General features: G+C 45.7%; 1 protein-coding gene across 1 annotated transcript in view; it reads right to left on the reverse strand.

The window, feature by feature from the left end:
* Positions 1-1,206: 1,206 nt before the first annotated feature.
* The window catches only part of TBC1D22B (TBC1 domain family member 22B), a 75,146-nt gene continuing 61,527 nt past the window's right edge, over positions 1,207-14,825 (reverse strand). The window contains exon 13 of the mRNA XM_015136260.3: positions 1,207-3,106. Coding sequence (XP_014991746.1) covers positions 2,978-3,106 — 129 coding nt within the window. The 3' untranslated portion in view covers positions 1,207-2,977. The remainder of the gene's footprint in view (positions 3,107-14,825) is intronic.

The following is a 14,825-nucleotide window of genomic DNA, read 5'->3' on the forward strand; positions in this document are numbered from 1 at the left end:
GGAGGGAGTCCAGGTTCCTAAGCACTTTGTGAAACAGTCATCTTACTAGCCCTGGATTGCCTACTTTTGGACATTTATGTGAGGGAGAAGTAAATTCTCATCCTGTACAAGTCACTGTTATTTATTTATTTATTTATTTATTTATTTATTTATTTATCTATAGACGGTGTCTCGCTCTTGTTGCCCAGTCAGGCTGGAGTGCAGTGGTGTGATCTCGGCTCACTGCAACCTCCACCTTCCCGGGTTCAAGCAATTCTCCTGCCTCATCCTCCTGAGTAGCTGGGATTACAGATGCCCACCACCATGCCTGGCTAATTTTTTTTTGTATTTTTAGTAGAGACGGGGTTTCACTATCTTGGCTAGGCTGGTCTCAAACTCCTGACCTTGTGATCTACCTGCCTCGGCCTCCCAAAGTGCTGGGATTACAGGCATGAGCCACCGCGCCCGCCCTATTTTTGTTTTTTGTTACACATAGCTGAATTTAATTTTTATATGGTTCCTAATGACTGAAACCAAGAAATACTCTCAAATAAATCCTAGGAAGGAATTCTGGGTGGGGAAACCATTCCAACCTGTCCTTTGTAGATGAAATGTAATCAGCTACCTTTCTTGAGATATTTCACAGTAAGGTTACCAAGAAAAAAATCAACAGCTGACGACCAAAATGAGACTTAAAGACAACCTTACATGGCGGCCGTCTTAGTTCTTTCTGCTTTGGTGGAAACGCACTGAACAGGCAAGCCAGGACACCGGTCCTCTGGTTCTTACTCTGATGACTCTGATGCTGTCTTCCTTGGCCTTGGCTTGGATTTTCCTCTGTGAATGAGGGGGTTAAACTAGATATCTCCAGGTTTTCATCCAGCACAGAAATTCTAGTCTGTTTTCTACCATCCATCAGATAACATACTCCTTTCGGATGAATCAAATAATCCATGTAAAGTGCTTATCAAAGTGGTTGGCAAGTTAACTCCTTTTAGTAGTTTCATTTACCAAGTTACTCATTTGTGTAGTTTCCACAGTACCTTTCACAGATGGATGCTGGGTAAGTGTTTGCTGGCTGTCCTCTAAGAATGCTTTTTGATCCTCTGCTGATCCCCTGCTCACCTCACAGAAGGCCTGACCGCACACGTACTAGTATCAGCAAGAAAAACTCAGGAAGAGGAGACTCTTTAGGTTCCATGAACACACAGGAGAAAAACCAGCAGATGGAGGAGGAAATACACCATTTATTTACAATTCTTTTCACTTTATCCACAATTTCCCATACAAACATAAAAACTAAAAAAATAAAACCACCACTTGGGAACACAAGTGTCTTTCTTTAATTAGTCCGGTTGAGGGGACCACTGAGGCACACCGAAGGGGAAAAGGAAGAGGGTCGGGAAGAATGCCTGAGAAACAGCTCCAGATGAGAAACCTAACTCACACTGGTGTGGTGGGCCTCACTGGCAAAGAGACTCAAGGGTGTTACCCACCAGGGATGCTGCTCGGCTTCCCAGGAGGATGACAGCTGCTGGCCCCCATCCCCCCACCCTCCACTACCAAATACCAAAACTCAAACAAGGGGTCACACATCTCATGAGCTGTGTGGGGAGTGAAGGTGACAGTAAGGGACAAGGAGTGCTGCTCTCTGAGAAGAGCCCCAAACCCGAGGGACACACAGGAAGCCCCTTTCCTTGGCACAGTCTTCAGTCACAGCTTCTGTCCTGAATACAACGCTGAACTTGAAAATGTGAAAACAAAAGCCCTCCCCAGATTCCGGGGAAGGTGGGAATAAAAACACATAGAGAGGGCTTGCCCGCCTCTGCAGTCCCTTCTTGGGGAGGCTGCTAGGAGCAAAGCGAAGATGCTCCAGGAAAGTCTGGGGGTTGGAGGGCAGGGTGAAGAAAGGGGCAAGGAGGACTCTGAGACACTGATGCTTGGGATGGCTCCACCCGCTCAGCCACTCACTCCAGCAGCCTCCCGTTCTACCCCTCACAGCAGGACACCCAGGACCAACCTGGAGGCGCTGAAGCCACCTTCCTGGCAACTTCCTCTGTGCTAGTGACCTAGATTGCTTCCACATGTTGATGCACATTATAAATATAAAATCATATCTGCTTACAAAGAGGACATATATTTGTACATCTTTACCCATATACATAATAACACAATTTACACATAATATCTTGGAGTGGGTCATCATGGAAAAGGAGTTTGGAGAGGTAAACAGCCCCTTCTGCCTCCCCTGCCCTGATCCCTCTTCAAGGGATGCTTATACACTTGGTCACTGGGGCCCTTCCCAACTAGTCTGATGGGGCTCATCTGGACACAGAAATTCAGACATGTGACTAAATGCTGATGGGTGTGTATACACATTCACACCCACACACACATGCAGACACCTGGTGAGAAAAGGAAAAATAAAATTCCTAGCTCTTGGGTGTAGGCCTCTTCCCAGAGTTACAAGCATCAGTGTCTCCTCCATCTAGAATAATGGTTTTAAAAAGCTACCCCTCACTGGCTCAGACTAGGGCAGACGGGGAAGGGCTAGGAAACCAGGGAGAGGGAAGAGGAGCCGGGAGTCTTTTGAAAATATAAGGCGTTTTTGACCTGTGATCAAATCAAACTATGTTCACAAAAAAAAGCAACAGTTTTCAGTTGGGGCCTGTCCCTGTAGGGACAATGTGAGTTGAGACCCTGAGCCTTCCCCTTCTTTGTCCAGTTTCTTTTAAAGGGGCAGACAACCCTGTACCACCTTTTCTGTCCTCTCCCAGAACTGGGCCCATCCACGTGGCATGGAATACTGACAGTGGTCCAAGTGACACATCCAGAGACATGGAGTGGTGGACGCCAGAAAGTTAAGACCTGGGCGGCGGGTGTGAGCTTTGTACAACAGGAGTGGTTCCTGGCCGGGGTCCACGGCTCGCACAGTGGCCACAGTGATCAGACTGCCATCAGAGATGAGGGCAGTCTGGGTCCCCGGAGGAGACAGCACCTATCGGCGGTAGTGATTCGGGGCATCGGCAAACATGTACTTGAGTCTGTATGCCTCGGCGAGAAGCAGCCCAATCTCTTCGTTGCCCCAGTGTATTGTAGGTAGGTTCTGCAGCAGCATGAGGAGACCCTGGAATGCAAGAAAGGGCTTTTTTATCATACCAGACTATAGACCAGCGGACCAGCAACCCCATTCTTAGAGACCAAGGCCTAGAATGGGGCCCCTTCCTCCTGGCTCACACATCCCAAAGAGTCCAGCCTCCTTCCTCCCAACAGCACACAGCTTTCAGTCCTAGTTCACCTCAGGAAGCCTTGCAAGCCTCTGCTGATTCTCTAGTCCGCTAACATCTGCCTCTTTAAAAACATAAAAACATAAATAGGGAATGACAACAATAAAGATTTTTTTTTTTTTTTTTTTGAGACGGAGTCTCGCGCTGTCACCCAGGCTGGAGTGCAGTGGCCGGATCTCAGCTCACTGCAAGCTCCGCCTCCCGCGTTCACGCCATTCTCCTGCCTCAGCCTCCCGAGTAGCTGGGACTACAGGCGCCCGCCACCTCGCCCGGCTAGTTTTTTGTATTTTTTAGTAGAGACGGGGTTTCACCGTGTTAACCAGGATGGTCTCGATCTCCCGACCTCGTGATCCGCCTGTCTCGGCCTCCCAAAGTGCTGGGATTACAGGCTTGAGCCACCGCGCCCGGCAACAATAAAGATTTTTAAGAGAGAAAAATAATCACATCCAAATATACCTCTCTTAATCTTAAAGTATTCATTTTCGGTCTTTTTTTCACATGCATATTTCTTTAAATAGTTGTAACAATAATTATGACTTTTTTTTTTGAGACAGGTTCTTGCTCTGTCACCCAAGCTGGAGTGCAGTGGTGCAATCATAGCTCACTGCAGCCTCGAACTCCTGGGTTCAAGTGATCCTTTGACAAAGTTAAAATATAGCCCGGGCGCAGTGGCTCACACCTGGAATCCCACACTTTGGGAAGCCAAGGCGGGTGGATCGCAAGGTCAGGAGATCGAGACCAGCCTGGCTAACACAGTGAGACCCCGTCTCTACTAAACATACAAAAAATTAGCCGGGCAAGGTGGCACATGCCTTTAGTCTCAGCCATTCGGGAAGCCGAGGCAGGAAAATCGCTTGAACCCGGGAGGCGGAGGTTGCAGTGAGCCCAGATAGCACCACTGCACTCCAGCCTGGGGACAGAGCGAGACTCCATCTCAAACAAACAAACAAAAAAGAAACGGACAAAATATTTATAACATTTATAGAAAATAAAAGGTTAATATATGAAATCTATAAGGAATGCCTACAAATCAGTAAGAAAGAAGGCGAACAGCCAAATGGGAAAACAGACTATCCATGTGAATAGCTAACGCACTAATGCCAGGGGCCACTCACACTGTGATGACTTACAAACCCTGCTCCTAGCTGACTGAATACTCCAGCAGCGTCCTGCAGTGTTCAGTGGAAAGGTCTTGTGCATCCTTTACGAGATTTTCTCCTTTAGTTCTAGAAGTGTAGCTGGGCATAAAGCTGCCCAAGGCACATCACTGCTATGTGTGGCCAACACAATTAGGTTCTGGCCAATTCTGGATACGAACAAAAATGATAGGTGTAACTTCCAGGTTTTGCTCTAAACTTCTCTCCTTCCTAAAAAATGGATATGAATGGAGGAGTAGAAGTGATCATCTTAGACTATAAAATTAAAGCACGTGTTGAAGATGGCAGAGTAATAAGACAAAATAAATCAGAGTCCCTAACACTCCAAAACCATAATGTTAGCCCTGGACTGCTTACACTTAGACTGTTAGTTGAAGGGAAATAAACAACCATCTTGTTTTAAGTCACTGTTATTTTGAGGTCGTGGTTACAGTAGACAAGTTTATATCATCTTAAATACATACCATATCTATCAAAATAAGAAATGCACTCGGTCTTTGATCCAGCAACTCTCCTTCTAACTCTCTATCCTAGGGAAATAGTCACACTATTGTGTGTACAAAGGTATTCACTGCATCATTGCTTCAAATAGTGAAAAAGGATACTAGAAAAGCGTCTGCCAGTGTAGGAATGGTGAGATAAACCATGGATTATCCACATCATGAGATGCAAGGCAGCACTTGAAACAAGTGAAGCCGGTCTACATGTATCAATATGGGAAGATATAGAAGACATTTTGGAAAGGATAAAAAAGGCAGTTGCAGAAAAATATTTACAGTATGATCCCACTTAGGTAAAAGAAAAAAACATAACAATATATTTGTATAGGTACATGTACATATAAACATTTTAGAGAAGTGGGAAACTGTTCACAGTGTTACCCTTTGGGATGGAAGCCTTTCACTTTTCTCTCATTATACTTATGCATCTTATAGAATAAAATATTTGTATATTATTGTGTTATAAAATAACTTTCTTTTGAGTAATAACTACTCTGGGCTGGGCGCAGTGGCTCATGCCTGTAATTCCAGCACTTTGGGAGGCCAAAGTGGGCCCATCACTTGAGGTCAGGAGTTTGAGACCAGGCTGGCCAACATGGTGAAACCCCATCTCTACTAAAAATAGAAAAATTAGCCAGGCATTTTGGTGGCCACCTGTAATCCCAGCTACTTGGGAGGCTGAGGCAGGAGAATTGCTTCAATCTGGGAGGCAGAGGTTGCAGTGAGCCGAGATCGCACCACTGCACTCCAGCCTGGGCAAAGCTACTCTGTGGAAATTTTGTTTACTGAAAAGTAAAAAAAACAGAAAATAAATTACCGATAACTTCACAATCAAGAGGAAGTCATTTTAAGACATTTTGGCATATTTCCTTCCAGTCCTTTTCCTACACATTTTACATGCTTGAAATAGTTTCTCTATATAATTTTGAATTTATTCAGCATTTACCATAAGCATTTCCTCTAATATTAAAAATTCCTCGTAGATATTTTCTATAACCAAAGAATTTTCCATGAGGTAAGATGTACCATAATTTACATCCTCCTGTTTTGAGCATTTAATTATTTCTGGTTTTTCACTATAAAAAATTATAATGAACATCTTTATGCACAAAGTCTTATCTTGGATTATTTCCCTAAGCCAAATTCCTAGAAATGAAATTACTATTTCAAAGGGCATAAACTTTATTTATTTATTTATTTATTTATTTATTTATTTATTTATTGTCAGAGTGTTGCTCTGTTGCCCAGGCTGGAATGCAGTGGCACGATCTCAGTTCACTGTAACCTCTCCCTCACAGGTTCAAGCGATTCTCCTGCCTCAGCCTCCCGAGTAACTGGGATTACAGGTGTGTGCTACCACACCTGGTTAATTTTTCTATTTTTAGTAGAGATGGGGTTTCACCATGTTGGCCAGGCTGGTCTCAAACTCCTGACCTCAGGTGATCCACCCACCTTGGCCTCCCAAAGTGCTGGGATTACAGGCATGAGCCACTGCGCCTGGCCTGCCACAAACATTTTAAAGGTCTTTAACATTCAACCAGAAAATACATTCCAGAAAAATGCCCATTTCCCTAGATCTCTACCAGCACTAAATACTCTCATTAAAAACAGCAAACTTTGCTAATGCTAATGTCTTCCCTTTGGTCTCCAAGCCAGAGAACAGTACTCAAAGCCATAAGTCACGATGGTAGTGAACCACCAGAAGACTGCACATCCCAAGGTCCCCACTCTCCCCTCCATGGTTGCTGGCATCTGCTTTCTCCAACCCTCCAGGCAAACCCCTCCAGTCACATGGTTACAGAAATTCACTCAACCAGACCAGTTATTCAACCAGTTACTGATATTCACTCAACCCAGCAGATGCTCTGCTTTTAAAAACTCTGCCTTCAGCTGATCGGAACATCTTTGGAATACTCCCTCTCACAGGAGTCATTCTCTCTTGGTTCTATCCTGGCCTCAGTCCTGTCTGCCTCAAAGCTTTTTTTGTTTGTTTTCTTTGAAAGAGAACCATCATTTCTATCTCAACTTATTTTTTAAAATGTTGACCTTGGACTATAATACATACCCCCACCCCCATGCCACCATGAATTCCCTGGCCTGTGGTCCCTTTGACTCATCTCTCCTGCTTCCTACCTCCTTCCTGCAACGTGCCCCTATCCCACAACAACTGGAAAAGGCGTTGCCTCTTTTTGCTAACATTCTCCTCAGGCAGGCAACTTCTAGCCTAAGTTAGGCAGACTCTCCTTGTAATGGTCTCAATCTTTTCTGTACCTTAGACTCTTGGGCTGTCTGGTGAACCCCATCCATCTCCTCAGAATAATAGTTTTAAATATTAATACATAAAATAAAATGCATATTAATCAAAAATTTTTTAAAGATTTGTGATATTCACCTCTGTGTGGTAAGATTTCTTTTTCTTATTTTTTGAGATGTAGTCTCGCTCTGTGGCCCAGGCTGGAGTGCAGTGGCATGATCTTGGCTCACCACCACCTCCGCCTCCCGGATTCAAGCAATTCTACTGCCTCAGCCTCCTGAGTAGCTGGGACTACAGGCACAAGCCACCACGCCCGGCTAATTTTTTTTTAATTTTTAGTAGAGACGGGGTTTCACCGTGTTAGCCAGAATGGTCTCAATCTCCTGACCTCTTGATCTGCCCGCCTCGGCCTCCCAAAGTGCTAGGATTACAGGCGTGAGCCACTGTGACCAGCCTAAGATTTCTTACAGGAATTTTCTAAATCTTTCTATGATGGTTACATACACTTGCATAACTGATAACAAACAAGAACAGCCAACAAAGGACATAGCTCTCTAGAAGAGAATACTTTTTTTTTTTCTCTGAGGCGGAGTCTCGCTCTGTTGCCATGCTGGAGTGCAGAGGCAATCTTGGCTCACTGCAACCTCCAACTCCCAGGTTCAAGCGATTCTCCTGCCTCAGCCTCCCGAGTAGCTGAGATTACAGGTACGCACCACCGCATCTCACTAATTTTTGCATTTTTAGTGAAGACGGAGTTTCACCGTGTTGGTCAGGATGGTCTCGATCTCCTGACCTCGTGATCTGCCCGCCTCAGCCTCCCAAAGTGCTGGGATTACAGGCATGAGCCACCGTGCCCGGCCGAGAATACTCTTTGTTGAGATGAGATCTACCTATAATTTCCAATTCTTCCAGTCTTAACAGAAACCTTTCAAAAGCTTCCAAATAATTACACCCCTGGACAAGTGAACGTCCCCACTTCCCCCAAGGGAAGTGACGCTTAGCCGTAAGGAACCACTCTACCACCTGGTGGCTATACCTAAAACTGCAACATCCCCACCTCTAGCCCCTACCCTAGTCTACCACCTGCTGTCCTCATGCTGCAACAATGGGAAATCCTGCCCAATGGATTAAAAAGTAGAAACTCACTTTGGGAGGCCGATTGCCTGAGCTTAGGAGTTCACGACCAGCCCAGGCAACATGGTGAAACCCCATCTCTACTAAAATACAAAAAATCAGCCGGGTGTCATGGCGTGCACCTGTAGTCCCAGCTACATGGGAAGCTGAGGCAGGAGAATTGCTTGAACCCGGGAGAACTGCTTGAACCTGGGAGGCGGAGGTGGCAATAAGCCAAGATTGCGCCACTGCACTCCAGCCTAGGCAACACAGCGAGGCTCCGTCTCAAAAAAAAAAAAGTATAAACAATAATTATGGCTGGGGGATGAAAGTGCTAATCACAAATCAGGAGCTTTTATCTAGGGGCAGAGAAGAGACACTACCAGGGCAGGGAACAACTGAAGATTTGTTACAACGCCAGTTAATGGGAGCACTTAAGTATGACATGCACTCAGATGAGATACTACAGTCAGCAGGAGAAGAAAGCTTGTAGGGCAAGCATCAGAAAGAGATTCCCAATTAATAGAAAGGGAGCAAACACCTTTTGTAGAAAACAGCTGGAAATGGCAGAAAAGGGCCAAGCATAGTTATCTGCTGAAAATCTACACAAGAAAAGGCAATATGGCAGAGAAGGACTTTGAGTCATATGTGACCAGTGGGAAAAAAACAATTAGATAAGAGGCCAAAGGTAAAGGGATAGTGGGTAATAAGCAGAGACTTTGAAAAGGGAAAGGTATAGGAAAAGTATAGGAAAATTCCACTAAAGACTGTCCAATAAAGGTGGGAGAATAATTGAGGAGGAAGAGGAAGAACACCAAAGATAATCAGTATAATGGCATTTATTGAGCACTTATTACGTAACAGATGGGCTCTAAATGTTTCACATGTACTTTGTACTAGTTTGTTTAATCCTATGAGATTAATCTCATAGGATTAATCTCATATGTATCTCTCTATGAGATACATATTATTACCTCCATTTTACAGATGAGGAAATTGAGGCACAGGGTTAAGGAACTTGCCTGGGGTCACAGGGTAGTGCTGGCCAGGCATTTGAGTCCAGACAATCTGGGCATGTGCTCACTATCACTAGACTATATACTGCCTGCCCTGGCATGAGAAGTAAGGCATAAAGTAGAAGGAACAAAAAGAAGAGAAGTCATAAAAGAGGCTGTTTGAAGGAAATCTAGAAGCATTCACTTTTTTTGTTGTTGTTCATTTTTACTTTTATTTAGTCATTAAGTCCTTGGACTCATAGTAAGGCTTGATGCCATATTGGTGTCACACTGCCAAGCAATCCAAAGCATATGTTAGCCTTCTATTTCAACTTCTTTGTTTACTAATGTATCACTGGACCCAGCAGACAGCTCACCCAGACAATCTTAGTAAGGGATTTTGGTGCATAATAGGCCACAGTCCTTACAAAGTATCCAGTTTGTCTTACAGCTGAGAGGTGTGAACCGGCTGCAGATGTGTTACAGCTAAATTCTTTTTTTTTTTTTTGAGACGGAGTCTGCCTCTGTCGCCCAGGCTGGAGTGCAGTGGTCAGATCTCCGCTCACTGCAAGCTCCGCCTCCCGGGTTCGCGCAATTCTCCTGCCTCAGCCTCCTGAGCAGCTGGGACTACAGGCGCCCGCCACCTCGCCCGGCTTATTTTTTTTTTTTTTTGTATTTTTAGTAGAGACGGGGTTTCACCGTGTTAGCCAGGATGGTCTCGATCTCCTGACCTCGTGATCCGCCCGTCTCGGCCTCCCAAAGTGCTGGGATTACAGGCTTGAGCCACCGCGCCCGGCCACAGCTAAATTCTTGAATGGATTTTTATTATCAGTGCCACTTCTTCCTCTGCCTCTTCTTGGTCTTTCCCAGCCACCAGTGTGACCCAGCTGGTGACTAAGAGTTGACTAATTTTACTCTGCAATAAGGGCTGGCACAACCAAAGACAGGATGTATAATGATGAGTAACAAAAGAACATTAAATATGTGCTACTAAATAAGATACTGTATATAGAATCACTTTGCAGTACTGGAACATTCTTTGCAAATGTAAAGTGTATTCAAGCATGTAAAAATACCTTTCTAGTCAAATACTTTAAAACAAACCTCTTCTATTTTGAGAATCAGTGAGGAGGCAAAACATTTCCTCTGGTCCCAAGACAACTTTTCAAAAACATGTCCCTGCCATACAAGCTTGTTGAGAGTCAAACTTTTATTCATTGGATCTTCCTGAATCTAGGCATTTGACAAAGTTTCCTCTCAAAGAAAGCTGTGTAGTTTCCCTCAATGGCTTGTTTTTGTTCATATGTCTAGGAATTGTGCCCTTTCTCACACCAGCTTGTTTTGGGCAGAAGATCTTCAGTTCCCAGGGTTCCCTCCGAACCCTTGTGTGCAGGATTCAAACTGGCAATTCACCAAATGTCTGTAAAGACAGGGCCCCCATTTGGGCAATGTTCCACAATCGCACCCTTGAGTTCTTGCAGAAGTGGTGGGTGGATGCCATCTGGTTCAAGGGATTTATTTACATTTAGTTTATTATTGAGGTCTGGAACATCCTACGGGCTTAGCACTATTTAATAACCCTGACCTGTCTCCTACAAAAGAAACCTTCAGAGTGGGAATCTCTCCAATGGTTTCTTCCAGCTGACTCCCTTGTCATTTCACTCACTCACTCACTCAGTCACTCACTCACTTGAGATTCACTCTGTTGTCCACTGATGGCTCATTGCACCCTTGACCTCCCTGGCTCAGATGATCCTCCCACCCAACCTTCCTAAGTAGCTGGGACTACAGGTGTGTGCCACCATGCCTGACTAATTTTTAAATATTTTTTTGGAGACTGGGTCTCCCTATGTTGCCCAGGGTGGTCTTGAACTCCTAGGCTCAAGTGATCCTCCTGCCTCAGTCTCCCAAAGTGCTGGGATTACAGGCATGAGCCACTGCACCTGGCCTCTTTTTATGTATTTAAAGAAATGTTGATTATTAGTCCTTAGAGTGCCCTGCATGGTGCTCCTCAGATTCCGTCCTGAGCCCTCTGAGGCCTTGCTGGCCCTGGCCGACATATTCCTGGGCTTCCATGTTCTGGGCTTTGCTGCTGCTGCTTTCCCGAGACGACTTTTTAGAATAGAGTGACCAGGTATTTGCTCAGGCACCTGTCCCCTCTGACTCAGGCAGACACTCTTCATAGAACTATTATCCTAGAGTCGGTTTTCAGGCCTCCTATGGGTTGCTTAATACTGTACAGATTTTCTGCCTGCTGCTCATCTAAGTGCCCACAACTGGGCACAGCTTATGCTCGTCTACACGTGCAGTGAATTTTTGACTTTTGGAGGTGTTCCCCTGCTCCCTGTTGTAACCCCTTGGTTTTGGGTTGTAATTATGTGTGCTGCAGTGACCACAGGGGGCTTGTCATGCCTTTCCTCATCACGAACTCACTCAACCAGTTCCTGTCCTGAGGTCTGACATTCATCTGCTTTGGGAAGTCTTCCCCAAGTCTGACATCTGCAACCTGCCTTGATGGCATATTCTGCCAATGGCTGTTGGGAATAAAAACATGTTTTTATTACAAACACCTGTGGGGATAGCAGGCCTCTCAGCACTCACAGGCTCCAGCCGTATTCCCTCAAAAGTTCCCTTTGCTTACTTCCTTTTTCTTTTTCTTTTTTTGAGACAGAGTCTCACTTTGCTGCCCTGGCTGGAGTGCACTGGCGCGATCTTGGCTCACTGCAATCTCCGCCTCCCAGGTTAAAGCGATTCTCCTGCCTCAGCCTCCCAAGTAGCTGGGATTACAGGTGTGTGCCATCATGCCTGGCTAATTTTGTATTTTTAGTAGAGATGGAGTTTCACCATCTTGGCCAGGCTGGTCTTGAACTCCTGACCTCAGGTGATCTGTCTGCCGTGGCCTCCCAAAGTGCTGGGATTACAGGCATAAGCCACCATGCCTGGCCTCTTACTTCCTTTTTCTAGGATCAGAGTGGAAACAGGAGGCCCTGACAGGCCTCCTATTGCTGGCCTAGATGGCCCTGTCCTCTGGGCAGATACAGTCCTCGTCAGGCTCCCCGCTGGGTAACAGAAGCTCCATTCACTTCCATAGTAGTACATAACTTACGTAACTGTACACTGTGGTAATGAATTGTGATTATGTAAAAACGACCCGCATCAAAATGGGTAGAAAACATCTATTTGTCTATTTGGTAGGTAGATTTGAGCACTCTTACATTGTCTCCACCATTTACTTTCCTTCCAACCTTTTGAGGGTGGACTCATGACATAAATCTTAAGCGTGCAGGTTGATGACTTTTTACCTAAGTACACACCCAATTAACCACCACCCAGATGAAAACAGAGAATACTTCCTGTGTCTCAGAGACTCTTGCTCCTCCCCAGTCAACACGGCCTCCCCAGCCACTGATCTAACTGAAGCCTGAGAGCTCCACCAGGGCCCAGGCAGGGCTCTACGGCTCCACAGATAGGCCCAGAGCTGCTCTTCACCCATAACCTGCACCAGCCCTGTGGACTCCCTGCTGCAGTCCGCCCTGGAGCATTAGAGCCTCTGCTTCCCCCAGGGATGCGTGCGAGGTGATTTCAGGCCACTTGGAGGGAGAGCATGAAACGGCAGCAGGAGATCACGGATCTTTCTGGCAGTGGAAGGAGAAAAACCCAGGAGCCAGAATAGGAGGAGGTCACAAGGAAGACCCTGGGAGGAATTCTTTTTCAGTTTTAAAACAATAGGTTTTTGTTGTTGTTGCTAAATGTTTCTTTGTGAGGAGAAAGCCTGCTAGCAATCTCCAATGTAGGGGGATACATGGGGAAGAAGAAATCTTGAGGTGGAAACATAAGCAGATCCTTGCCTGGGAACAGCCACCATGTGAGTTTAGCTCAAGAGCTCCAGGAAGCACCTGGCAGGCCTGGGACTGACAGGCAGCAAAGCATAGTGGTTCAGAGAGTGGATTCCAGGCCTCTACCACTCACTCGGGTGACCTCGGCCTAGTTACTTTAAAAAAAAAAAAAAAAAAAAAAAAAGGCCGGGCGTGGTGGCTCAGGCCTGTAATCCCAGCACTTTGGGAGGCCGAGGTCTCCCCAAAGTGCTGGGAACCCAAAGGGATCATGAGGTCAGGAGATCAAGACCATTCTGGCTAACCCGGTGAAACCCCGTCTCTACTAAAAAATACAAAAAAATAGCCGGGTGAGGTGGCGGGCGCCTGTAGTCCCCAGCTCCTCGGGAGGCTGAGGCAGGAGAATATGGCGTAAACCTGGGAGGCGGAGCTTGCAGTGAGCCGAGATCACACCACTGCACTCCAGCCTGGGCGACAGAGCGAGACTCCATCTCAAAAAAAGAAAAATAATAATAATAATAATAAAGCGCTAAGATTTAGCTGCTATTAGATTGAGCCTCACAAAACTGCCAATATTCAATCATTCTGATCTACAAAAACAATTGCATATGATTCAACCTAACATTATTACTACGATTCTATTACACTAGCCCAGGCTGAGGGCAGGAATTGTCGAGAGTCCCCTCCTACCACGAGAGGCTTTGACCCAGCTCTTCTGACAGCTCTCATTTCAAGCCACCCATGGGCCCCGGAGGATCCAGCCATTCTGCTCCCAGAGTCCTGTGTGCAAATGTGCCTCAGGCTTCTTTGTCCAGCGGTCTCAGGAAGGAAACCTCTCAGTGTGATCTCCTTGTCAGTTTTTGGTCCCTCTGCCAGGCAGTGGCCCCAGACAACTGCTTGGCCAGGGAGAAGCACGCACCCTTGCTGCTGGGGGGTTCTGCCGCAGCTGGGACCCAGCCCTTTGCCCCTGTGTTTTCTGATGCCTCATCCCAGTTTCCTCATCCAGGTCAGCAGTTTCCCCCAGTATGAACCTTGTGTGGTTTACTCATTATGTTAAAAACCACTTAATTAGAAAAGTGGGTTTTTAAAGCTTGCCTCATTGCTTCCAGGACTCATGAATACACTAAAGGTAGTATTAATATCAATGATAATAAGCGCACTGTTTTGAGGACTATGTATCAAGTACACTATTCTAACTGCCTCACATGTATTTGTTACTTTAATCTCATCATAGCCCAAGGAGGTAGGTCCTATTGCCCCATTTATAGATAAGAAAATGGAGGCACAGAGAAACAAGTTACTTACTTACAGCTGCATGTTTAGGAAAGTGGGAGAGCTGGGATCTGACCCCAGGCAGTCTGGCTCCAAAGACCATGGTTTAACCACTGTACTATTGTGTACAGTCCCCAACCTTGACAGGAAGCTATCTGCTTCCTCTCTGGACCCCTTACTGGCTTCCCTTATATCTGGCTCTTTTTCCCTGTTCTTTAAGTGTAACCAGTTTGCTGGTCTGCTAAAACTGCTGCAACTACCACTTTTATTTCTGTAACCACTTCACCTGGTTTTTCTTTGAGTCACTTAAGGTGGCTTTTAGCCCTAAAACTTCTCTTCCAGGCTGGGCATGTTTGGTTTTTTACAATACCTGTATTCATCTACAGAGCTTCCTTCACAGTGATTTCACCACAAGCAGCCCTTCAGCAGTTAGGA

The sequence above is a fragment of the Macaca mulatta genome, chromosome 4, assembly GCF_049350105.2.
Source record: "Macaca mulatta isolate MMU2019108-1 chromosome 4, T2T-MMU8v2.0, whole genome shotgun sequence".
Classification (NCBI taxonomy): domain Eukaryota; kingdom Metazoa; phylum Chordata; class Mammalia; order Primates; family Cercopithecidae; genus Macaca; species Macaca mulatta.